At 35.4% G+C, this 27,680-nt stretch overlaps 1 protein-coding gene and 1 pseudogene across 5 annotated transcripts in view; both read right to left on the reverse strand.

Annotated features, from left to right (window-relative positions):
• Positions 1 to 260: 260 nt before the first annotated feature.
• Positions 261 to 4,558, reverse strand: LOC124896758 (annotated as a pseudogene).
• Positions 4,559 to 11,475: 6,917 nt separating this feature from the next.
• LOC107863533 (uncharacterized protein At3g06530) overlaps positions 11,476 to 27,680 on the reverse strand; it is a 37,823-nt gene continuing 21,618 nt past the window's right edge. For all 5 annotated transcript variants that reach the window (XM_047408466.1, XM_016709486.2, XM_047408465.1 and 2 more), the window contains 13 exons: positions 26,750 to 26,839; positions 22,016 to 22,221; positions 21,705 to 21,906; positions 21,434 to 21,616; positions 21,059 to 21,154; positions 20,870 to 20,937; positions 20,445 to 20,796; positions 19,472 to 19,687; positions 18,398 to 19,078; positions 17,893 to 18,302; positions 16,843 to 17,101; positions 12,981 to 13,151; positions 11,476 to 12,131 (listed from right to left, as the gene is read on the reverse strand). In XM_047408466.1, the coding sequence (XP_047264422.1) occupies positions 11,901 to 12,131; positions 12,981 to 13,151; positions 16,843 to 17,101; positions 17,893 to 18,302; positions 18,398 to 19,078; positions 19,472 to 19,687; positions 20,445 to 20,796; positions 20,870 to 20,937; positions 21,059 to 21,154; positions 21,434 to 21,616; positions 21,705 to 21,906; positions 22,016 to 22,221; positions 26,750 to 26,839 (3,165 nt within the window). In that variant the 3' untranslated portion in view covers positions 11,476 to 11,900. The remainder of the gene's footprint in view (positions 12,132 to 12,980; positions 13,152 to 16,842; positions 17,102 to 17,892; positions 18,303 to 18,397; positions 19,079 to 19,471; positions 19,688 to 20,444; positions 20,797 to 20,869; positions 20,938 to 21,058; positions 21,155 to 21,433; positions 21,617 to 21,704; positions 21,907 to 22,015; positions 22,222 to 26,749; positions 26,840 to 27,680) is intronic.

A 27,680-nucleotide genomic window follows, 5' to 3' on the forward strand; every position in this document is an offset into this window, starting at 1 on the left:
TGTTATTACCTAATATAGTACTAGTAGGGATATTTACAGATGTACTAGGTGGTAAAACTCCTAGAGTCTTAACACGCCTAGTAAGAAAATATACTCTTTTATCAGCATCCAAAATGATCAATAGATCTTAAGGAGGAGACCAAAATGTAACAGCTTCCATATAGTTGGATTTATAGTAGTTAAAACGGATGGTTGTGCAGTAGAGATTGCTCTTTTTGCTAGGCTATCAGCTATTCTATTCTGCTCTCTATAGATATGAGTTAGTGCTGCACTTCCAGTTGCTGAAGAAAGTACCTGCAATCACATAACATAGAGGAAATGTTAGTATCCAAATCTGCATTTTTTAACATGTTGGCTAGGTGCTCTAGATCCACATTTATTTGTAAGGGTTTCAGATTATATTGCATAGCCATCTGCAAACCAAGAAATAAAGCATAAATTTCAAGTTGCATTATATCTTTGATAGTAATACGTGTAATGAATCCCAATACCCACTACCCCGTGCTTGTACGAAAAACCCCTCCCAAGCCCCATACATTAAGATTCGAAGAGGATGGAGCATCAATATTTAGCATTAGAAAAACCGGCGTAGGAGGATTCCATTTGAGGTACAAGTTGAATGAGTTAGTATTATTGTGAGAGTCAGATGCTAGAAACCAATACTCATTAGATAAAATTACGACAAGGGTTGCTATAACTATGGTTCGTGAACATAAGGTTGTTTTTATGAGTCCATATAATCCACAAACTATACGAAAGAACAATTTGTCCTGGAACCCCAAAAGTGGTTCGCTCAAGTCGTTGGAAATTATGAGTTAGCCAATTAGTAAAGGAGGTATGAGAGGTGGGGGGGGGGGGGGGTTGTAACAAAAATCCATAGATCATCTTTAAATTTTTTCAGAATTGACCAAGTGCACTACAGGCAAAGAACAAGTGAGGAATAGTTTCTAGTTCGACACTATGGCAAAGTTTATGGGTAGGTGATTATAGCTATGAGATGCAGTATAGATGAGAAGAGGTTGGGAGTCTATTTAATACTAATAGCCACAAGAAGTGTTTGATAAATCATCATTACGTTATATGGAAAATACTCTATTTCTTACTCCCTTTACACATCTCCAACCACATTCTATTCTCTATATTGGAGAACACCAACTTCAATTTACAACTTTATTTTACACTGTAAAAATAATTTTCTTTCTCCCTCTTTAATGTTATATCGTTATATTTATTTCATTAATATTTTCTTATTTTGTAACTTGAATCTTTTTATTTTTCTTCTATATATAATCACCCTATAAAATTCATATTCTTTTCAAGACCTTCATGTAATGCAACTATAAATTATAATAGAACTAACTTATATCTTAAATAAAGAATATTATATAGGAAAATTTAATAAAATATAAAATTAATATAATAAAGATATTACATTAGAAAATAATAACGAATATTAGGGACTTAATTAATGATCTTATATAATTTATAATATGTTAAATTAAAAATATTACATAATATATATAATAGTATAACAATAACAAAGTAAAATAGAAGGGATGAATAGTGCATCTTCAAATTTGGAGAAACACTGTTCGTCCCTCCAAATATAGAGTTTACAGAGGTGTTTGGAATTGCTGTTTTTTTTTTTATTTTTTTCATCCAAATGTAGAGTTTAGAGAGTAAAATAGAGTGTGGTTAGAGATAAGTCTCATGCAGATTACTATAACTCCTTTACATACTTGATCCTAATGCTTTTATACTCGATGATTTGTAGACCTCTTTTTATTTATTTTTGAAAGTTTTGGTTCTTTAATTCCCATCTGTTGGCTAATGGATAAAATTCAATCCGATCCCTGGATTGAGACCAGAGAGTATAATATACGCAACCATAACCTTAAGTAACTAACAAAGCATGACAATGATGCAAAAACAATAACTTGTTTGAGTTAATGGTGAAGTACTCATCGACATCCCTCTAACTAAATACATTCATAAAGAGAAACAATTTGATTCTTCTTAAGTTAGCAAGATTCGCATAGATAAGGTTCTAGTTAAAGTATCTCTAATTTGTGATACAATACAAACTGCAAAGTATCAATTTAGTCAATGAATGAATGGTACTGAATGGAGCAGAATAGATACCTATTGCTCATAAAGTCGATCCTAACTACTTTGGGATTGAGACATCGGTTGACAGTCACCTAGATCTCAAAATGAACCATTTCCCACATACCATGCCAATATAGAAGAATACTTATATACTTAACAACTATTCAAAATTCAATCTTAATGTCTCATATTTCACTTTTCATTTTCAAAATTTTAAAGTGATAAATAACTCATTTCCACTGATATAAAATCTAAAGTTGTTATAACTCACCCCAGTATGAGCTTGTCCCAATCCTGAAAGACAGCATTCAACAAATTCTCCACTGTGATAATTCTGCGTCTTTTACTACGCCCAGTTAACAAGATAATTTTGAATCCTAACCTCATAATTCATAACATCTCAACAAAGCTTCAGAATTGACCCTATTGTTGGTGCCACTCCCTTCTTTACCCATTTATCAAATTCCACACTATTAAAAACCTCCAACCTACATATAACCCCCATGTAAATCATATCAACAAAAATGATCAGCAGCATAAAAGTACACATAGAACAATGCTAAAAAATCTAAGTATAATAAACAAAATACCATTTCTAATAGTCCAAAAAAAGGTCTTTGACGAGACCTCTCAGCCCTACCTGACTTCTCCCCTGTGCCCAAATAACTCAATGTCATTTAAAAGAAGAATAAATAAAAATCCAATCTTGAAAGCGCTAATGAGACTTATACCCATAACCATGTTGGGAATAATAAGAAGGAAAATTGGAAAGCAAAGTTTCATCATCATAAAAAATCCATACATCTTTTCCATCTCCCCCAAATTGAATGCTCTCTGCAAAGGATAAAGCTTTACTGGAAACTATATTAATATCCATGTTATAAGCCCCACCAATAATATATCTTCTCACATAATCTGCACATTCCTCTGGAACTGTCTTCTATGGGCTTACATTATTTGACTCGATAGAAAACCTCCAACTTGTACACTCTAACTAAAGTTTATCAATGGTTTCCTTCAATTAGGGTTCATTATTTTCAGACAACTCAGTAATCAATGTTGTACCAACCACATTCGTATTAAAATCTTCATTGGCAATGACCAAAGTAAAAAAAATCAAGAAAATAAAGATTTCTAAAATTTTCATTTGGAGTTTTCCAAGACAAAGTTCTTCCTATAGGATTAGGGGGTACCTGTGCTTATAAAAAGGCAACTTGGAGCAATAAAGCTCCTGATGTACGTAGGGTTCAAAAAAGGACCAAACAAAGAGGGTTTATTGTACACAGCCTCACCCTGTATTTGTGCTTATAAGTGTGTAGGTACTACTAGTTAAGTTGCGAATTTTGATGGAGATGAGAAAAAAGAAGATGGAGAAAATAAGGAAAAGAGTAAGGAAGGAAGGAAGTAGTAAAAGTAATGGAGAAAGAAATGGGGGATATGTATGTATGTATGTTGGGAATATGTCATAAGCGCAGTCCATTCACATTTCTTCATTCCTTACGGGGTCGTTTTGTCTTTTGGATTGGACGGGCTCATTCTTTTCTTAGCCTACTATGTTGGGTTATTGGGTCTTTGTCCCTTCCTATATGGATAAATAAAGCCCAATTTGGATCAACCCACTTTTGTTCATAGGCCTAATAATATGAGGCATATATAGAGAGAGTTTTTTAGGTCTTATTTCACCATCACAAAAGAGAGTTTTAGCAGCCACAAAAGAGAGAAAGAGTGTAGATTTTTGCCCAAATTTTCCAGCCATAGTTGTCAACTTCAAATTGCGATTTTTGCTTCATTTCTTGTCCGATTGAGCTAATTTTTCGACTATTTATTCCTCTCATTGCAATAGTTTATTAGGAACTGGCGGAGGTGGATTTGGTGGCCTGTAGCTACTTCTTTTATTCTCGAACAGCAGTTGTATTTTGGTGTTTGTGTTTTTTTTATTCTCTTGTTTTGGTGCTATTTTATTGTGTTGTTGCTCGTTGTTTGACACTTGTTTGGTGGAAATTTTGGAGTACAATATTGTAACTCTTGGTGATTATAGTGGATGTTTTGGTCCCGTGATTTTTACTCTTCACACCGAAGTGTTTTCCACGTAAATTTGGTGTCTTGTGTGATTGTCTTTATTCTCGTCTTATATATTTGTGTGGTGATTTATTTGCTTTCATATTACTTTGTTTTTCTTGGATTTGCTTTTCTTCTCTTGATTCAAATTAAAGGAAAAGTTTAGACTTGAGTATTATTTCGCTGCTATCTTGTCGGGCATTTTGACTGTGTCCTTGCCTCTTTTCCAACAAAATAGTACCAGAGAGTTGGTTGTTATTGAATGTCAATTTGAATGATGAAGGAAATATGAGAAAGATGGTGTGTTTGAATGGTAGTAATCATCATACTTGAAAAGGCAAGATGAAAGATTTTCTCTTTGTCAAGAAAATACATTTACCTGTGTTTGCATCTCCTAAACCTCAATTCATGACAGATGAGGATTGAAAATTTGAGCACTTACAGGTTTGTGGCTATACCAGACAATAGACTAAAGATAATGTTAGAAATCATATTGTGAATGAGACACATGCCAGAAGTTTGTGGGACAAGCTTGAGACACTTTATGCTTCGAAGACTGGCAATAATAAGTTGTTCCTACTTAACCAATTGATTAATATCAGGTATAAAGAGGGCAGTCCTATTTTTGATCATATAAATAATTTTTAAAGTGTCCTTGACCAGCTTTTCGAAATGGGTGTAAAGTTCGATGAAGAAATTCAAGGGCTTTGGCTTCTTAATACTCTGCCAGACTCTTGGAAAACTCTTCGAATTTCTTTGACTAATTCTACTCCCGGTGGTATTGTAGCTATGGAATATATTAAGAATGGTGTATTGAATGAAGAGATGAGAAGATCTCAGGCCTCATCTTCTTCATCTTCACACTCTGATATTTTGTTTACTAAAGAGAGAGGGAGAAATAAGTTCAGAGATGCGAATGATAGAGATAAAAGTAGAATCAAGTCGAGGTCCAAATTCAAGAATATTACATGTGACTATTATAACAAAAAGGGGCATATCATGAAATATTGTTACAAGCATAAGAGAAATATGAGACGGCAAAAAAAAGAAGGCGATAATGAAAATCATGTTGTCGTTGTTGCTAATGATGATTGTCTTGTTGCTTGTGGTGAGAATGCCATTAATTTTGTTGGTGATGAGTCTAGCTAGTTTGTGGATTCTGGTGCTACTTCTCAAGTTACGCCAAAGAAGAAATTATTTTCTTCTTATACTCTAGGTAATTTTGGGATCTTGAAAATGGGCAATAATGATGAAGTTAAAGTACTTACATTGGCACTATTTGTTTGGAAAGTAACAATGGTTCTAAACTAGTTCTCAATAATGTCAAGCATGCTCCAGATGTTCGCCTGAATCTGATTTCTGTAGGAAACCTTGATATTAAGGTTTATGTTAACACCCTTGGTATTGGCCAATGGAAGCTTACTAGAGGTTCGATGATTGTGGCTCAAGGTGATAAGTTGTCTAACTTGTATGTATTTTAGGGCACTACTTCTAGAGGCTTGATAAACTTGGTGGAGAATGATACTTCACCAGAGTTATGGCATAGAAGGTTGAGTCATATGAGTGAGAAGGGTATTGATAGTTTGGCTAAGAAAAATTTATTTTCTGGAGTAAAACAAGCAAAGTTGGAGAAGTGTGTTCATTGCTTAGCAGGTAAACAGAAAAGAGTTTCTTTTCAGAGTCAGTCGCCTTCAAGAAAACTTGATTTGCCGGAGTTGGTACATTCTAATTTGTGTGGTCCTTTTAAAGTAAAGTCTCATGGTGGTGTACTTTATTTTGTGACTTTTATTGATGATCATTTTAGAAAACTGTGGGTATTTTTTGTAAAGTCCAAGGATCAAGTACTTAATATGTTCGAGGGTTTTCAGGCCTTGGTTGAAAGACAGACAGGGAAAAAATTGAAATACATCTATTTAGATAATAGTGGTATGTATATTGGTCATTTTGATAAATATTGCAGAGAGCAGGATATTCAGCATCAAAAAACTCTTCTAAAAACTCCTCAGTTGAATGGTTTAGCAGTGAGGATAAACAGAACTCTAGTTGAGAGGGTTAGATGCATGCTTTCGGATGCTAAGATGATAGATTTTTTTTAGGAAGAAGCACTTAATACTGCTGCTTAGGTTATTAATTTATCTCCTACTGTTGTTTTGGATGGTGATGTCCCTGACAGAGTTTGATCTGGTAAGAATATTTCTTATGATCATCTTAGAGTCTTTGGTTGTAAAGCTTTTGTGAGGATGAAAGATCAAAGTTAGATGTTAAAACTAGGCAGTGTATCTTCATTGATTATGGTCAAGATGAATCTGGCCATCGTTTTTATGATCCAGTTGATAAGAAACTTGTTAGAAGTCGTGATGTTATGTTCTTTGAAGACCAAACAATTAAAGATTTTGACAAGGCTGAGAAGGTTGATTCTCAAAGTAGTGAGAGCCTAGTTGATGTTGATCTAGTTCCTTTGACTATTGCTCCTGAAGAAAATCTTCATGATGATGAAAATCAAGTTGATAATGAAGATAATGAATATGTCCAGAATAACCAGCATGATGTTGTTGATGCTCCAGTGCACGTTGATATAGTTGATCAGCAACCAGTTGTTGATGCTCCAGAAAGTTCTCTCAGATGATCTACCAAAGAGAGAATACCTTTATCACGTTATTCTCCCAGCGAGTATGTACTCTTGACTGACGGGGGAGAACCTGGTAGTCTTGATGAAGCCATGGAAAGTGAAGAAAAAAAAAGTGGTTTGATGTTATGGAAGATGAGATTAAATTTTTGCATGATAATCATATTTTTGATTTAGTTAAGCTGTCTAAAGACAGAAAAGCTTTAAAAAATAGGTGGGTTTTTCAGGTTAAACATGAAGATGGTAATCCAATTCCACGGTACAAGGCTAGATTGATTGTGAAGGGATTTAACCAGAAAAAAAGAGTTGATTTTGATGAGATATTCTCTCCAGTTGTGAAGATGTTGTCCTTTCGTGTGGTTCTAGGCTTAGCTGCAAGTCTAGATTTAGAGAGGTTGAGCAAATGAATTCTAAAACTGCTTTTCTCCATGGTGACTTAGATGAGGAAATTTATATGGAGCAATCCGAAGATTTTGAAGTCAAGAGAAAAGATAATTATATTTGTAAATTGAAGAAGAGCTTGTATGGTTTGAAACAAGCTCCCAGCCAATAGTAAAGAAAGTTTGGTTTCTTTATGAGTCATTAGGACTTCAAGAAGACTACTTCAGACCATTGTGTTTTTGTACAAAAATTCTCTGATGGTGACTTTATTATTGTGTTGATTTATGTTGATGACATGCTTATTGTTGGTCAGAATGCTTGTAGAATTCAAAAGTTGAAGCAAGAGTTGAGTAAGTCTTTTTCTATGAAATATTTGGGACCAGCAAGGCAGACTCTTGGCATGCACATTGTCCGTGAAAGAAAGGCCAAGAAGTTGTGATTATCACAAGAGAATTACATTCAGACTGTACTTTGAAGGTTCGACATGGATAAGGCTAAGGTTGTCAGTAAACCTTTAGCTATGCACTTCAAATTGAGTACGAAGCAGTGTCCTTCCAGTGATGATGAGAAGGAAGATATGAAGAAAGTTCCTTATGCTTCAGTTATTGATAGTTTGATGTATGCAATGGTTTGTACAAGATCAGATATTGCTCATGTTGTTGGTATTGTTAGACGTTTTCTTTCTAATTTGGGAAGAGAATATTGGATTATTGTGAAGCGGATTATGAGATATGTCTGTGGTACTTCTAGTCTGAGTTTGTGTTTTGGTACTGGGAAGCCTATTCTTTATGGTTATACAGATTCAAATATGGTTGGTGATGTTGATACTCACAAGTCTACTTTAGGTTATTTGGTTACTTTTGCAGGGGGAGTTGTGTTTTGGCAATTCAGGTTGCAAAAATGTATTGCTCTATCTACTACAGAAGGTGAGCTTATGCCCAAGACTATGAGGCATATATATAGATCTTTTTAGTTCTTATTTCACCATTACAAAAGAGAGTTTTAGCAGCCACAAAAGAGAAAAAGAGTGCAGATTTTTGCCTAAATTTTTCAGTCACAGTTGTCAACTTCAAATTGCGATTTCCGCTTTGTTTCATGTCCGATTAAGTTGATTTTTGGACTGCTTATTTCTCTCATCTCCATGTTTGATTAGGAACTGACGGGGTGAATTTGATGGCCTGTATCTCCTATTTTTTATTCCCAAACAGCAGCTATATTTTGGTGTTTGTGCTCCTTTTTATTCTCTTATTTTGGTGTTATTTTATTGTATTGTTACTTATTGTTTGGCACTTGTTTGGTGGCCATTTTGGAGGACAATATTGTAACTCTTGGTGATTATAATAGAGGTTTTGGTCCCGTGATTTTTTTACTCTTCACAACTAAAAAATTTTCACGTAAATTTGGTGTCTTGTGTGATTGTCTTTATTCTCGACTTATCGTATTTGTATGGTGATTTATTTGTTGTCATTACTTTATTTTACTTGAATTTGTTTGTCTCCTCTTGGTTCAAATTAAAAGGAAAAGTTTAGACTTGAGTATTCTTCCGATGCTACCCTGTCGGACATTTTAATTGTGCCCTTGCCTCTTTCCCAACATACTATTCAACTCTCTTTTTTATCCCTCCTCTGTGTCACACTCTTTTCTTTTTTATCTATTTAAAAAACAATGTCATCTTATTATAAGTAAATATAATAATTTTAAATTCTATTTTATTTTTAGTGAAATAATTTATAATCATACAAATGTTCAACGGTTATTTTAGGCCACAAGATTTTAAAATTCTTTTTTTTTCTTAAACACAATGTCAAGTTAAAGGATGTCTGTCACAGAGGAAGTTATCAATGCACTTAATTTTAAAATTATTAATGGTTTTTTTTTATTCGTTAAAATGACTAAAGCTTTGAATTGCAACGAAACAAATATGAATAGGTAGTCAAAGCCTCAAAGGTATTGTTTACCATTAATTAGCTATATGCGTTTGAGTGGTCAATTTGCTTTCGTTTCTAACTTTATATTCAATATTTATATTAGAGTCCAATTAAATTGAATTTATGTTGCAAAATCCCATATTGAGAGATAAAGTATCACCCAAAAAATTCTTGTGAACAAAAAATAGCAAATGCACATTAACATGACTACCAGAATTTGAACTGTATGAATCTTTGGAATAACAGTAATTGTAATTCTTTATTTATCATCCATTAAATTAGTACGAGAACTTAGAACTTATTCTCACGAAAGAATAGGTTTTTTATCAAATTTGTTTCTTCCTTTTTGGTGTTGAAGTAAATCATTTCGCTTTCAATCGGGTGAAGTGCAAAGTATCATTAATTAATGATTCAACGAAAAAGACTCAAAAATATCCCTGAACTATCTGAAATAGCTTAAAAATGCCCCTCATTAGATTTTTGGCTCAAAAATACCCCTCCGTTAAATATTTGGTTCAAAAATACCCTTTCCTCTAACGAAATTCGGAAAAGGATCAAAAATGCCCCTGAACTATCTGAAATGACTCAAAAATACCCCTCTGTTAAATATTTGGCTAAAAAATACCCCTCCCCTTAACGAAATTTCACCAAGCATGCCACCTAGATAAAAAAAAAACTACGTGACTATGCCACATTACCATTCACATATAAAATGTTAGTATTTTTTAATTATATGACATTTCTTTCTTCTTTATTTTTATTTTTATTGAAAAACGTTAGTGAAACGGACAAAACTTACACTGCTTTTAAATTTTTAATCAAAGTAGACAAATGGTGGTTACATAATATTTTTTTAAAAAAAAATTATTAAATGTAACATCGCTATTATTAAATTCCTTTGATCATCTAAAAAACAAGTCTTTTTTTGTTAATAGATTTAAAAGTGTGAAATCCAACAAAAGAGTCTTATTAAACTGATAAACCCATTAATTATTAGACCAGTATAAAAGTTAAAATTAAGATTTACTCGTAAAAGTAACAAATTTCAAACTAAACTTCAAATTAGTTACTCAAAAGATGTGTTTGGCTTTGCTAGCTTTTACTCAAAATGTTTATGTTAAAATAATTTAATAAATACCTCCTCTAATCTAAAATTAATGAATCTTTGAATGTGGCACACATCTTCAAAAAGTTAATGAATGACATAATTAAAGAATAATTTATCAATATTAAGTATCATTTTACTTCTTTTCAAACTTGTTCTAAAAATAATAAGATTATTCATCAAAACTAAATTTAGAAAAATGAATTCATTTCGAATGATTAAACAAGTGTTAAAAGGAATTCATTTATTTTGAAAAAGAATTTGCATGTAGTAAATTCAACTCAATTATTAGTACATCAACATTAGCTAGCTTAAAAGTTAAAATTCTAGCTCCTCCTCCGAGTCAACATCAGATCAAGATCAAGCCCCTCATCCCAAACGACAATAACAAGATGAAATTTAGAACTTTTAAAACACTAATGAAAAGGTGAAATCTAGAACTTTTATAACACTAACGAAGTAATTAGCAAAAGATTGGTTCTTTGGTTTTTTCGTTTCACTGCTTTGCAAAAAAATAAAAATAAAAATAAAGAAGAATGAATGTCATATAATTAAAAAATACTAACATTTTACATGTGAATTATAATGTGGCATAGTCACGTGATTTTTTTTATTTAGGTGACATGCTTGGTGGAATTTCGTTAAAGGAAGAGATTTTTGAGCCAAATATTTAACAGAGGGATATTTTTTAGCCATTTCAAATAGTTCAGGAATATTTTTTATCCTTTTCCGAATTCCGTTATATGGAGGGGTATTTTTTAACCAAAAATCTAACGAGGAGCATTTTTGAGTAATTTCAGATAGTCCAAAAGTATTTTTGAGCCTTTTCCGATGATTCATCTATAATCAAAAACCTTAATCAGTGTACTTAAATCAAGATTAGAGTATTTTGAATGTCATTTACAATCCATTAATTAATGATTCAATAATATTCCAGTTCAACTTTATGTTACTCCGCTATTAACTTTATGTTGATTATGAGCCAACAGACACCTGGAATAGTAATAGAATAGCAGGTTCAACAGATAATCTTACCTTAAAGCTTAATTTGGTGGAAGATAGACAATGTGAAATCGCTTCGTATAGGAAGAAAAAGAACAGTAAATTAATACTGAGAAATGGTAGTTATTTAAATTAACATAAAATTATGATTGAATCTTGCACATTGGGAAACAACCCACGCAGACTGCAAATATGTGTTTACGTTGAACTTAGTGAAGTAGAAAAGGCAGCAGCTTTGGACTGGGAAGACAATAAAGACATCTCTCTTCCTGTGAACTTACATATATATATCAAAAAAACTTACTGTTGACAACAGCAGTATACTCAATTCTCTTAAGTTTTCAACAAAATTGCCTCATCTACAGGAGTAAAGCAGATATGGCCACAGCATGTATATACATCTTATACAAGAGACTATTCTATCCTAGAAACGTCCTAAATAACCTGCTACAAAACTATCTCCAACATTCTCAGATTTCCGAGCTCTGTGCACAACTCTATGTAGGGAAAATATGGTACCGTCCGGTCCTGACAAGTGATGTATATGCTCCCTGATACCTCAGTATGCATGACTAGGTAGAGCAGACTGCTGGAAGGTGATCCTTAGCTTTCAAAACAAGGTGTCGGAAGACAAAATCCCTGAGGTGCACACCGTTGAGGGAGAGGCTTCTATAGATTTTCACAACTAAGTTCAGAGATATTGCCGTAAGCTTTCACCACTCATCAATTCCATCTCCTTGAGAATTTCTTGTGCAAGAGACTTGACAGGAAGCTCAACATCTTCAAGCAGTTCCCCAAGGAAGGGAATGGTCTCGGCCAATAAGACCAGATATTCTTCTTTCAGATTCTCCACCATATACTTAACAATTCTCAACCCCAGCATTCGGGAACGCACCTTCTCACTACGAGTTTGCATCAGCACCTGCATATATGGTGTGAGCAGTCAAAATCTCTTTTTCAAAAACTATACGGTTTTTATGAAGCACACCAAAGGAGCGAATGAATGATCTTATCAAGACGAGAAGAGGAGACAAAAACAACAACATGCCCAGTATATTCCCACCAAGTGGGGTCTGGGGAGGGGTAAGTGTACGCAGTCCATACCACTACCTCAAATGTCAGATAGAGAGCACGAGAAGAAGAGAATTTCATGTAAATTGATCAACGGCCCCAAAACAAAACAACTTCATCCATGTATCCCCTAGCAGTTGAGATGAAGAATAGAATTTGCTATTAAACAGAATTGAGAAACTATACCCAAAATCTTGCCAGGATGAGCAGGCAGACTCAAATTCTTTTGGTAACTCCCACAACATAGAAGCATGGTTTAGTTTTCCCTTCATATTGCATTTAGTATTATTCTCAAATGTGACAAATGAACTAACCAAATGTAGAATAAGCTTTGGATGCAATTAGTTCAAACAAATTGCATAATGCAATTAGTTCAAACAAATTGCATAGAAGGAAAAAACTATATATCTTATAGCAGCCCAACTGACATGAAACAACCTGCTTAGATCGGCAGAATTCATCAAAAGAAGTGCCCAATTGATCTCAGTGATCAGCTGGAGAGGAAAAGAAGAAATCAAACACATATCTATAGTTCGTATCATTCTTCTCAACAGAGATTCTGGGGTCCCTACGGTAGGAGCTTATACAGAAAAATTTACATGAAACATATTTAATCCCAGGAATTTATCCACTGTGAACAAAGAACTAAATATAGATGATATTAAGCAATAAACGCTGTAAAAGTAAATTTAGTAATCACCTCATGGTTTAGCGGCTTCCAGAGGAGGTCAGAACCAGCAGTTACAGCCATCCGACCAACACATGCAACTAATAGATCATCAACTTCTTCCACTGAAGGCACGTTGGGGTATTGCACCAGGGCAGCTGGTGGGTCTGTTAAAAGCTGTGACACTATTGGTTTTAAAAGAACCTAATCAAACATGAAGAATGTCAGTCGAATGAGGGAACTACAAAACAACAGTTGGAAATATTTATGGCACTTCCATCTGTACAACATCAAGAACCTAACTTCTGCTCATACAACCTTATTGAGTACAACACATTTTTACACCTTATACGACCAAGCATATTTTCAATTAATTGTATGCAGAGCAACTTGTATTCAGGAAAATCATAAATCAAATTAACAACAACAATGTTGGAAGAAACAAATAACCACTGACATCACCCAACTAAAGTACCTTCTCCAGCTTTTACGATATACCTCTGTTTCAGTTAAGTTTGTAACAAACGGGAGATGCTCATGACCACCACTCCACCCCAGAAAAAAAAAAAAAAAAACACCTCACATACACAGAAAAAATGGATCAAAAGTTGTAGAACTTTAAGAGAATACATGCCTAGGTTTGCATATCAAGATTCATTGTTGAGTAAGAATAAATAACAAAATATGCTATAGGATATGTTAAGACGTTGTGTATTTAACTACATAATATTTACTTAGCTTAATAGGCATAAAAGATGATTATGTGCCATTTTGTATGTAACCACCTATTCCTGAACGGTATTATTAACCAAGTCAACAAGAATTCTTCCTGGTACTACTTTTTGGATGACCGAGAAATCCATCCAGAACCAACCCCAGCCTTCGAAATTCGGGGATAATGGACCCACACATATACCCTTCTCCATTTAAATACCAGGCTTACCTTGCATGGCATAGGGCTCAAAGTTGCGACTCGAGTCAAGAGTTCTTCAACCTTTGCCACTTCAACTAAACCCAGAGGCGAATTTTTCTACTATACTTTTCACATGGTATCAAAACCTCTACGATCTTAGTAGAGACTAAAAACTAGCTTCCACACAGAATCGAACGAACTTATGTTTTTTTCTTCCTTTTCTTTTCAAGCAACCTAGGATTGCTTATCTCTTCAGTGTCCATATTGGCTCCAGTAATGATGATTCATGTCTCTTCTGTATCTGTTGACTGGAGAAGTCCCTCTCTACAACGAACTACACCATCCTCTCTAGAGCAACCTATACCTGGAATGGTGTATTCTTCCACCAATTCAAGGTACAAAGATCATTTATCGCTGGGAGATTTTCAAGACTATACCTCTTTTTGGGTGACAGGTCACAGAATAGATTAATGCTCGTAGAGTGCAAGAAGCACAATCTTCTATTGTGCAGTTAGTTACTAAGGAAATTTCAACAGCGTTTTCTTTTTTGTGGTTCTACTCTATTTCAACAGGATATTTTTTATGCTTACAAGATATAAGCAAACTCAAATGAGATTTCTACATTGAGTTTGAGACGTGTTGAAAGTTAGACAAGAGAAAAGGTCAAATCTCAACAGAAGACATTTATGGGTCATGACTGCAAAAGCCACACTAGCCTTGGATCCAGTACGAGTAATTCCAGTCGATCTAGTTAGTTCTACGCATACATATGCAGAAGACTTCAATATATCAATGCAGGCACAACCTTGAATTTCCAATACATAGTCCATTTGACTAAAAAGTGTACTTTTGACCCATTGAAAAAATTCAGTGGAGATTCAAAACTAGCTCATTTTTTCATTCTGCAAAATGCTGGACATGACATTAATTTAGTTCTCATTCCCAAGCTTGATGTTACCAGATTCCTTTTGCCAGTGGTGCATACAAGAGTTTTTGTAAGTGGAGTCGAAATTAAAAGTGGACAGTCCTAAAGAGAAGTCCACTAGTGCGGGATTCATGTGGAATTGCTCCACCTACAGCGGAGATGGGCCTCACACAAAAAGATTTGTCTAAGCAATCTCAAAGACATTTTCACTAAGTCAATACCAAATTTGCTTTTTGTGCCTACTAATGTTATGATAATTCAAAAGCTTTTTTGCAAAGAAGAAGGGCCATGTTCCTATGGGTTCATGTGCTAAGGCTCCATTAAAAAATGCTCTTTTGCCCTTTCCAATGGGCTAAGAAATCAAAATCCTTTTGATCAGCCCATAAACTGACCTAGGTAAATCCATGAACTCCATTGGATTGTTCTTTCTGACTAAGCATATGAACCATGAATTGTCCAAATAAGACAATCACCGGTACAACCCGCATGCTTGCCTACTCGTCTTTCACAAGCCTATTTGTACTTTGTTACAATCTCTTCCTTATAAAGAAAAAAGGGCCCCTCGGCCAATCCTCAATCGACAGCAACTCGGATCTTATTTGTGCAATGGCGGGACACATATTCTCTTTGGTGCGATTCAAATTATTTTTTTAATTGTATTCTTTTTATTGAAGAATTAATAAATTACTATAATGATATTCCCTATGTCCCAATTGATACGACTTACTTTCCTTTTTAGTCAGTCTCAAAAAGAATGACAGATTTCTATATTTAGTAACAATTTAACTTTAAAATGCCTATTTTATCCTTAATGAAATGATTTATAGCCACACAAACATCTACAACTTATTTTAGACCACAAATTTCTTTCTTACCGTGCCAAGTCAAACTAACTCATATAAACTAGGATGGAGGAGTATCATATTTTAGGGAAAAAATCAAGAACACTGCTATAACTCTTCTCGGCGAATTTTCATTTTTTGAAACACATCAATAACAGACTCGTTAGAAAATATTAACAAATAGTTTTCCTATACAAGACAACAGACAACAGGTAAAAGCTCATAAATGGTAAATATTTTTGGGAAATTCCAACTAAAAAGAATAAGACCGAAAAAAAATTAAGAGAATTTACGATTGAAAGAGCATCATAAAATGCAAACTATAGAAAAGAACGCTTGGTTTTTTTAAAGTTAGGATTTTAAATTTGATAAAATAATCCAACATCAGAACAGCTTTAAATCGGTTCCAATTTTATTGACAAGCAATGCAGATCTTCTTTATATCTATTGCAGAAATCTAGACCAAATGGATCATTGCTTATAGTTGGATGAGTTTCTTCTTTTTGAAGGAGTCAAGGGATCAAGTCTTGTTGGCATCAATGCCAACATTTGGTCCGAGGGTTTCGATTCTGCGACAACAGTGGGATTATTTGAGCCCTTCACCAGTGAGCTAGCAAAGTCCTTTAGTGAAGTGGTGTATTTCTTTTCTACTTATCTAATATTATGTTCTGCATATTATTTACCTTTATATAAGTAAAAGCTTTCCCAACCAAGCAGTGTCGAATGACACCGCTTAGATATATGTCCGTCCACCCCTGCCCTTTGCAAGTAACTAAATCCTCATAAAACAAAGAAGAGAAATTAATCATGTGACAAGCCTTATTGAAGGCACTGTTTTTCATTCTGGCAGTAGAAAGTCGATCTGGTTTTATTAAGCAAGCAACTGACAATTAAGAATGAGCTATCCATACTACCAATAATAAGTGAAGCGTATAAATACCAAACCAAGGGATAATCTATCAACATTAGTTGCATTCATGTGTTGAATAAGGATGTACTTTGCAATAGAAAACAAATTTATTCATTGACGTTTCCCTTAAATAAATGTATAGGCAGACAATGAAACAGATGGAAAATGGTAGAACAAGAATATCACGGATTATCAAGAACGAAAAACTATTTAGCTTAACTAGATCAAACAGTAAATCCGGACAATGATTTAGTAAGCTTCTCCAAAAATGCAATTAACAGAGAAGGTATAGGACTTTAACTTGCCTGAAAATTTGCTGAGTCCAGAAACTTCAGGGTCCCAGTGTCATACAGGAAAGATTTATGCAGGGAGGACAAAATCAATGCTCTCAGATGCCACAAACCGATGGACAACCCACAATTTGTATCCTTCTTCCTTCTGCTGCTTTCCTGAAGCTTGACCTTTTTCTTCTTGTGGTTTAGAGCCGATTCAGCACCTTCAGCATCCATGAGATGTCTCACACAGCAATCAAGCAAGTGCTTGAAGTTTGGCACAAACAACGACCTGAGGTGAAACACAAACATTAATATTCTATTTCTCTAAGAAATATTGCAGCAAATAAGCATCATTTAAGAGTACTGTTGCAATAATCTCAAACCTGTCCTAGAAAATACGCATCGGTTTATAAGAGCACTGTCGCAATAATCTCATTTTTTCCTAGATAGTCGCTCAACCAGAAAAGAATCACATAGAAGCCAAGGTGATATAATAAATAAGGAGTTCTACACCTATTGTCACAGGTGCCTCAGACGGAAAGACTAGCACAATGAAAGAAAGGAATAAACACAGGAGAAGAGTTATAAAAACATCTTTTGCATGGATGAATGCCTAATACAGAATCCTCCTTGGAATCATAAGATTGTGGTGGGTGGTCAAAAACAAACTGAACCTTGTAGTTCAGCTAAAACGACTATTTCAGGTATCAGTGTCAGTTTATAGAAGTCCTCTCATATGAGTTACTGAAATTTCTGGTCGTACTACCGAAATCTAACCAAAAGCACCACCTTCACCACTCAAAACTTGAAAGAGGGGGAGAGGGCGAGGGGTAACAGCAGAGTTGTGATGGCGAGTGGAGGAGGAATAGGAATGGGTTATATGCCAAATGCCTCCACTGAATGTTGCAGTATCACACTGTGACCTTCAGAATCTGGTCCAGGATATTCAACCACTCCGTCAAAGTCTTTAACCACATGAGATCTCAGAATTGTACTGGGCTACTGGCTGCGTCTCAAAACTAAATTAAATTATAAGATTAACCGAGCATGGATTTGGAAAAAGAGATGGTGATGACTCACCTTTGGCTTTCAGCTAGACTGTTAACCAGGCCATAGAAGGCAATTGATCGATCTATACTTTTGGTCCCTGCATTTTGATTTTCTTCAACAATTGACTCTGACCATTCAATACTCCTCATGAAAAGAGGTTTGAACATTTTTTCTGTAAGTCTCATGGTAAGCGCCACCACCGTATTGATGACATTCTTCTCAACAGCATCAACATTTCTAACAGCAGCAGGGTGCTGACGTCGCAGATCAAGAGCTTGTAAGCAGACGTCAAAAATTCTTACATGATAGGCACCAACCGATGATCTATCCATAGCAGCCACAAGGTTTTGTATCATTTCAAAAGCAACAGATACACTAGAATCCCCACACATAACTGCATCAGAATATGCCCTCAGCAATGGAGAAAGTAAAAGACGAACCTGCTCAATCAAGGAGTAGAAGAAGTTCATAGTAACATTCAAGGTACTGCTTATGTAAACCAGACCATAGGAAGAAATGCACTAGATGAACTTACAGGGACTCTTTCAGTGATTAGCTTTCGTACAGAATCAGATTTCAGCTTCAGTTTTAGTTCTGACGTGGAAGTGTACTGCGGCTTCAATAACAGAAGTTCCAAAATATCACCAAGATATGGATTTAAAAAGCCACCAAGCTTGTTTACAACAGCCTCGAGGGCAAGCAAAATAGACATAAGGATGGAATCATTCTGAATTGATGAAACCATGGAAGCATCACCATCATTTTGCTTGGTTCCTGCTGTTACAGTTGACAAAGCATTGCGAGATTGCCTGATCATGCCTTCCATGACAAAAGGCAGCTGAGGGAGCGCCTTTGGCCCTAGCACATTAATCAGGGAACCAGCTGTACGAAGGCAACTAGAAGAAAGGGCAGAATTGTCCGTACAGATGCTTTTACTAACAGAATCCAAGCACGTGCTAAATACTGAATTATCTGAAGGAAACCTATTTGCCAAAACTTCCAGAGTTGACACTGCTGCCAATTTCAAAGAACTACTCAATTCACTCTCTGAGTTAACAAATTTTAATATCTCAAGACACAAGGTGTCGAATAATTGCAGAGAATTCTCGTCCAGATCAAACCACAAACTCCTTAAACTCAAATCTGGACCCCTTTTTTCATGCTTTAAGCCAATAAACCCAGTATCCTTCACTGTCTCAGACAAAGTTCCAAGAGCCTGTTTATAAAAACAGAGAACTGATTACATACAAGGCAAAAACAGTATCACCACAATAAACCTGAAATAACACCAGAATAGCTTAACAAGACAAATTCCAACAAGATCCTTTCACATGCCACATGCTCGAAGCATTTATTTCAAGGAATGAGAGTGAATCGATTAGACTGTTTCCAACAGATATATGCCCTAATGATGAAACCGTTTTAAATTTAAGCACATTGGAAAAAAAATTGAGAAGTGTAAAACTAACAGTTTGCACAATGCACCATGTAAGACATGCGATGTGCCTAAGCACCCAAAGATAGCAGGTGTCACAAGTGCAAATAATGCTTTATGACCAAAAAATTCTTTCTTCTGAATAACAATGAAAAGGATAAGTGTCTATATTACCTTCCTTCTCACACATTTATCCACATGACCCAGCAATTGAACAATTGTTTTGAAGTATACAGAGGGGGTAAGTCGTTTCGTAACAGCACTTAAAAGATTATTCATATATTCCTTTAGCTCCTTCCGGAAAACAGAAAGAACACCTGTCTGCTTTCTTTTTGAGTCAACAAGTTGAAGATGACAAACAATTTCCTTCATAATTCCCCCAACTGTCAGCTGCACCAGCAATAAATTAAATGGGTTTAAGAAAAGAACTAAACAAATGCACAAGAAAAAACAACAGCAGAAAGTTGTCATGCTGTTTAAGCGATCAATTGTCAGTATAAAAGTCACTTTATCTCAGTATAAATTGAGTCACTGAAATCATGCATCTATAGAAATCTAGAATTTAATCGTCATTTCAGAAGCTTGGTATAAAGGCAAATCTGAAGGACCCAATTAGGAAAAGAAAATCAGATTATTATTAGGTTAGGACACAAGGCAATGGCTTCATGCAAAGAAGACTCCAACTATGGAAAGCAACAAAACGGAGCAGTCCGTGTATGTTACTATAACAAAATAGCAAGAGACAAGTAGCTTCAAGTACTTATATTACGACACAGCCAAGCACAAGTAAGAACTATTGTGATTTTGTAGAAAAGGTTTAAAGGCACTCTTGAAATTTCTGGATTCCTCCATGATTTGCTGGATGTTAGATCAAGATTCAAATGAAATTCGAAAAAAGTTATCATAGGATGGTAAGCAAGATCATAAAACAATGAGATGCATATGAACCCAAAATATTTTATTACAAGGAAGAAAAGAGCCTTGGACAGAATTCATTTGCATACAAACCTCGAAAGTTTGTTGCATGAATACAAGAAGAGAACCATTATTCGTAATGAAGCACCCATACACTATTCATTTTGCAAGAGATCAGGAGAATTATCATACATTTAACAGTAGTGCAAAAGAAATTACAACAGATACATACCTGAATGTTATCTGAATCTTCCCCTGAATCAAGCTTAAAAGCAATTTCAGGATCTTGGAGTTTGTTTGAAATGAAATGCATTGCAACTAGCAGCTCCATGAAGAGTGTTGCGTCACTGTCACTGACTACTATTCGCTGAAGAAACATCAAAATTGAGGGAAGCCATACTGTGCACGAATATTTTTCCAACAAATCCACGGAGAATAAATATTCCCACTGTGTATTTATGAGGGAAATTGAATAACTGAAAGATTGATCACTTCTGTCACTCAAGGAGGAGCAGTTTCTTGAAACTAGCGAACGAAATAGGAGGTAGAGCAAAGATCCTAAACTAACACTTTCACCCAGATGCCTGCAAGAGAAGAGTATTAAAGAGAATGATGCAGCCAGAAAACATATAACAGCTCAAACTTTGAATTCCATACCTCAAAACGTGCTCAATCATTGAAATCCTCCGGTGTTCAGAGACCTGAGGCAGAATATTTACAAAGATCTGGAAAAGCAAAGATTTACAGCATCAGTATGAAGTTCCATGTGTTATCATCTGCCTGTCGATGCTGCCTTTATATTTTATTTTTTATTTAATTTTGTAAAGAGGATGCTTCCCACATTACCTGAAGCAATGCGTCGGCACTGTCAGTTTTAGACAACCAACATGGTACAACCGAAGATATGAGGTCCTCAAATATATGTTGGAAATTGCAGTCCCACTGTAGAAAGAGAACTGAAAGATGTCAATCTCTCAATAGATATGACATAATATATACACACTCAATGCCATAAATGCAGTATTCAATTTTAAAATTGTTGAACTTCTAGTATCAACTACAGTTTCAACATGCAGACTGATATGTGACTTGTGTGACGTGATGCTCAATTTCCCGAACTCAAAGTTGACGCATAAATTCAAAACAGTTATCGCAACACAGAAGTACCTAAAAAAGAGGGACAGAAGGAAAAGGAAAATTTTCATATGCACAAAGAAAGACCTGGGTGACAGCAGATTCCCCAATGACAACAAGAATTTCCAAGATATGGTCTAAAACTTGGTCTGGCTTAGCTCTGGAAATAGCAGATAACAACGAGAAAATTTGATTGCGTGTGACCATATTGCTTGCAGAACGGGCACACTTAACAAGGAGCTCCACATCAAAGTTAATAGAATTTTTATCCTGACAAAATGCATAAGTAAATGTGGATAAGAAAACCCAAAATAACTCAGTAGAACACCATTTTGACAAAAAGGCCCCACAGTAAAACCTCAGATGTGACACTAGCAGTAATGTCTTCCAAGATAAGGAGCAACTCTTGTTGGATGTGTACGGCAGCATCAGCAATACTCTGAGAGTTTTCAGATGAAGCATGATAATGTAAATCACCCTGGTTGGCAGCCACATGAATCCACTCGGAATCAAAGAAGGCATTTTGAAGAAGCTTGAACAAGGGACAAATGAGAGAAGCTCTACAAAAAGATTTATTGATATCGTCAATAGTAATACACATAGGTTAGTCATATTGCTGCACTAATCATGGACAGTCAATAAGATGGTAGCATGACAAGTCCAACTAACCTGTTCTCCATGTCTTTCTTCAACAGCAATACATCTAGCAGGGAACCAACAAAAGCAACAACATTTCCACCTCCCGGAATAATATAAACATCATGATTATTGCAGGCACTTCCTTTCTTTCTTTTCTTTTCATGTCTTGACCCAATTGACCAAACTTTCTGCTCACAAATGAACTCAAGGATCCCACTAACAATCGAGTAAGTAATCTGGAAGAAGAATTAAGTCAATCCCCACTAGCCAATCAGTGCATTGCATTGTAAAGGAAAACTAATCAGAGACTGGATTCTACAAAAAAAAAAATCTTCACAAAAGGTACTGTTAACTGGATTCTACAATTTTGAAGTGCTAGTCTTACCAGGCAGTGGCCAACAAAGTCCTCGCACAATATAAGATACCAGAGACTTAACTCGTCATATATAATCAAGTCAGACAAAAGTAACATACAATTGCAGAAAGAAGTCTACCCGGGTGTATAACTAATATGCTATGTTTTCCTTGTCCATGTCAAATATTTCAAATACAAGATCATGAAAAAAAGAAACAGCATGAAGTAAGCATCTGCATCTTTCAAGCTAACTACTATTTCAAGTTTTAGCAAAAAGACAAATCACCCTCACATATTAAAATGTCACAAATCATATTTTGTGGCCAGAAGAGCAAAGGCCTAAACGTCATTGCTGAATTTAGAGCAGATGGAAGATACACTATCCTTCCCTACCATGACTCAACATGATTTAGCACCAATTTAACTAGCAAGAGGGCAACGGGGTGGGTTAATAACTCCTGCATGCTTAATCTTCTTTCCAACGGTGGCTGTTGTTAATAAACTTAAGGATATGGAAGTTTGGAACTATAACACATAAATTGGTAAAGCCATAAATTTGCAGGATGGTATACATCGACGACATTGCAATGGCAAAGCTGTGAGCATTGCCGTCAAATTCTAATTTACAGCTTTAGAAGAAAAGATGATAAAATCAACAACAAATATAAAATCAATATAAACCCCTCCTACGAGCTATACAAAATGGTCTAATCCTCACCTAGTACAGAGAGTCATTGTATTTACTCCCAATTGCTTGTGCACAGAAAAGTGATTTCAAACCACAAAAGAACAAATAGATTACGGTCTCAGATTATTCAATAGACAGAATATCTTTGAACTATTCAAGCCTGTCATCCATCCAAACACAACATGTTATTGTGAAAATTATGCACCTCTATAACATCTTCTCCTACCTCCATTAAATCCCAAAATCTTTTGCACAAAACTTATACTAATTATGACAATCATTAAAAAAATTCTTGATGGGATCAGCAATATTTTATTAGATTTTTTCTGATAAAGCCAAATAAATTGCTAATATATGGGAGAGTATAACAAAGATGAAGAGAGGCTACGTAGCAAGAAATATGGTTGTCGACAAAGTACAACTAATGTATTACTATATAAACTAAAACCTAATGACTGCGCCACAAAGTAACCAGAAAAAAGAGGATATTCCTCGTAGGTACAAAATGAGCCTCTACACCACCAAAACCTTTCCTATTCCTAGCACATGGATTGTGGTGTGTATTCTTCGGTTTAGCATATTGATAAGGGTGTGCATTGTTCAATTGAAACTAGCAGTAACTAAAAATTTCAGTTCATTTTGTTCATTTCTTCGGTTTTAGTTTATTCCAGCCTTCTGCTACATGTCACTGCTGGTGTTAACATTCTCCTCTCCCCTCATTCTGTTGGTTTCTAGCTGGCATTAACTCACTGGAGAAATGAAGAATCCACTTTCCATTTTGTGTTCGTTTACTTATTGATGCCTAAACAATTCTTGAAAATGGTTCACTATCTTCCTAATTGTGCTCAGCCTTAACTAGCTTATGTGCTTCCCACACTGATTTACCTTTTTCCCCACACAATCACAAAGGAATTTTTTTCTTACTTTGCACCTGAAGGTAAAAATCATTCATAAAGTTAATTCTTCTATCACTAGCATCAGCCAACAGTCTATCTTTTGCCTTTCTTTGCTAGAAGTTTCATTCTACTGTGTAATAATCATTCTTCTATCACTAGCATCAGCCAACTGTAAAGCTTTTGCCTTTCTTTGCTGGAAGTTTCATTCTACTGCATAACAATTATTCACCAAGTTCGTTCTTCTATCACAAGCATCAGCCAACTGTCTATCATTTGTCTTTCTTTGCTAGAAGTTTTATTCTATTTTTCAAATACACAAATCATTACACATCTCATAATTAAGTAATTCAACTATCCTGTTGTCTTCTTACTGTTTCTTGGTGTATATTGTGTAATCTTTTGCTTCACATAAGCTCAGTTTACCCACAATATCCTCAGCCTCCGCGTCTGATGCCAACTTTCTGATTTTGGTTCGCATAACTGTGGGTTTCAATTTCACACGCACGAGAAAGACTAGCTCAACTCTTCTTTAGAAGGAAATGAGTCCCCTGTCTGAGAGCAGCATTTGCCTACTATTCCTCCCCACTAAAAGAGCGATTTGGAGAGACCAACAATTAAATTTTATTTTTTTTCCCCAGATAATTATATCATCGAGGTCCACCAGGTCAGCAAACAAGGTGGATTCTCTTTACTATAACACAATAGTTTTATTTATTTAAAAAATATATTTTAACTTTAAGCAAGAAGACTTGAGGCCCATAATGGGAAAAACTGAATCAAGAAAATCATCCTGAGAAAGAAAAACTGAAGCGAACACTGACAATCAAATAAATTGGATCGAGTCCAAAAAAGCAAACCAATTGAGTGAACATTCCAATAGATTAACAATCTATAAAGAGATGGGACTTTGTTTAATTATCTCTCTAGTACATGATACACAACTTAGGACTAATGAACTTGCATAGTCTTCTCAACTACAATTGGTAATTGGTTTTAAGTCTAACATAAGTCAGAGCGTAGAGACTACATTGAAGCCTTAAATTTTTGCAGGTTCCAGGTGAAAGCGAAATGCACTCTAGAATTATTGGAATACAAGGTGCCAAAAGAAAGATCTGCACGTGAACCCACCAACAGATTCCTAAGTCCTAACATTTATGTTAGAATATGAGTAGGAATAGGAATAGCGTATAAAATCCTACTTGGAAAGGGATTGTTATGCAGTGTCCTATTAGGAAAGGATTGGAATGTAGTGTCTATAAATAAGGCTTCAATGTAATAATGTAGTTACAACAATTAAATAATATTTTTCTCCTATATTTCTAACATAGTATCAGAGCCTCCACAATCTTGGTAGAGAATCAAAGAGCATCCGTTGCCGGCGGGCGGCTATAACCCATATATGCTGCCCGTCCGGCCAATGATCATGTAGCCAAGTTAGGCCACTGCACTTCTTTCCCCTACTTTCTCATATCTAATTTGTGTAGCACCATGCATCCTTCTGGTGACTACTTTCTCATATCAGATTTGCGTAGCACCGTGCATCTCTCCGGACCACTCATTTAATTTGTGTAGTACCGTGCATTTTTTCGGACTACTTTCTCATATCTGAATTGCATAGCATCGTGCGTATTTCCGGTGACTCCGTATATCTAATTTGTGTAGTTCCATGCACCTTTACGGTGACTTCTCAGATCTGATTTGCGTAGGATCGTGCCATCATTCAGACCCTACCCATATAAGTTTTCTTTTTCAATAGGGTCGTACCGTCATTCCGACCCTACCCATATAATTTCTCTTTTTCAGTAGAGTCGCGTCGCCATTCCGACCCTATTCATATAATTTCTATTTTTCAGTAGGATCGGGTCATCATTCCGACTCTACCCATATAATTTCTATTTCCCAGTAGGATCGTGCCATCATTTCAACCTACCCATATAATATTCTCTTTCTCAATAGGGTCGTGTCATCATTCCGACCCTACCCATATAATTTTTTTCTCAAATGGTGATCACTTTTCAACCATCAAATCTAATAATTCGACGCGTGAGTATGTTCCGGCCAGTTCTTCGATGGCTATCTTGTTCAAGATCTACTCATCTCTTGATTTCGAGATAACCCATATATTTTATACCAGTTTCGGCAATTTTTCAGCGACACATCGACTTTACGGCGATATTTACTACTTTTCGGATCACTTTTTCAATTTGTTCCGTTTCAATTGAGGTTTCCCGGAAGTCCAAAGCAGTCCCTATCAGTTTTCTTGCAGATATCTTCACCAAGTCCCTCACCGATTCTCATATTAATTACATCCATAATAAGCTTGGTACATATGTCATCTATGCACTAGGTAGAGGGGGAGTATTAGAATATGAGTAGGAATAGGAATAGCATATAAAATCCTACTTGGAAAGGGATTGTTATGCAGTGTCCTATTAGGAAAGGATTGGAATTTAGTGTCTATAAATAGGGCTTCAATGTAATAATGTAATTACAACAATTAAATAATATTTTTCCCCTATATTTCTAACAATTTATTACACAAGCCTTCTCACCTACGTGTTTTGGATACAACCAACTTATCACGTATGTGCTTCAGATTAGATGTAGAGAGACAGCACAAAGAATGGGTATGTGTGTAGACAAAAGAATGTCTAGTAACTAAGACAACACTCTAGACACAATTTGTGTCATCTCAATGAGCTATATTAGTTTCACAAGACTTCTTAACAAGAACATGTTAATTGGTGACAGATATTCTGGAACTTGGAACATGCTTAAACAGCGATAATCACTGCAAATCAGATGAGAAGAAATTGGGAACATACATTAATGCAAAGCAGGGCTTCTCTTGTAGCTTTTTGTATATCTCCATTGGTACTGCGAAACAAGAGCACAAGATGCCGAAAGACAAAATCCTGAAAATTCAAACCATGATCAATGACATCGAAAAATACAAGTTTTCAGGAAAAATACTTAGTTAAAAGAGGAAATTCAAGTAGGAAATTCAAGTTCATTCACTCTACTCTCAGAAAGAAGAAAGATAATAGCATCCAAAGTAGTTAAAGAAGTCTAGATAGCACTCACACCAAAAAATGAAGTTTAGATAGTATAAAGAATGAAGCATCCAAATATTAAGAAACTGCAAAGAATATGATAATAGAGGAGATACTTTCTCCTACCAGGCATCCACACAACCTACATACTAAAAAATTTAGTAGTGGCAGTAGAAAAAAGAAGCCAAGACAGCATGAGAAGCAAGAAAAAAAGAAAGCAGAAAATTGAAAAAACTATGAGAGCAATTGAGAATAGAACCTATGGGTGATAGAGAAAGCAATTGAAAATGGAACTATGGGTGATGGAGAAATCTTTCTCCCGCTTAACCTTTTATTCTCTCTTTACCACAAAAAAACAAGAGACTGAGATAAACTTTATTTTTATAGTTCCCCCCCTTCTTATCCTGATCAAAAGGAAGCTGACTCGAAAAGGCCAACTACAGCGCCACAGACAATACGAAAATGGGCTGCATTAAAAGGCTTATGCTGGCTGCTCAATAGACCTACAGAAACACAAAGAAGGCTAACCTAAAGCAGGCGTAGAAAGCAGTTACCGCATGTATACCCTTAAAATACTCTCCAGATTCTATGAAAGTTCCAGATTGTTTACAAGGCATAAATTTGCCCTGAATCCTGTTCAAGCAGTGCAAGTAGTTTTCAGGTATACATCAGGAACATGGACACACAGAAACAGTTATGCAAA

The sequence above is a fragment of the Capsicum annuum genome, chromosome 3 (genome assembly GCF_002878395.1).
Source record: "Capsicum annuum cultivar UCD-10X-F1 chromosome 3, UCD10Xv1.1, whole genome shotgun sequence".
Taxonomy (NCBI): domain Eukaryota; kingdom Viridiplantae; phylum Streptophyta; class Magnoliopsida; order Solanales; family Solanaceae; genus Capsicum; species Capsicum annuum.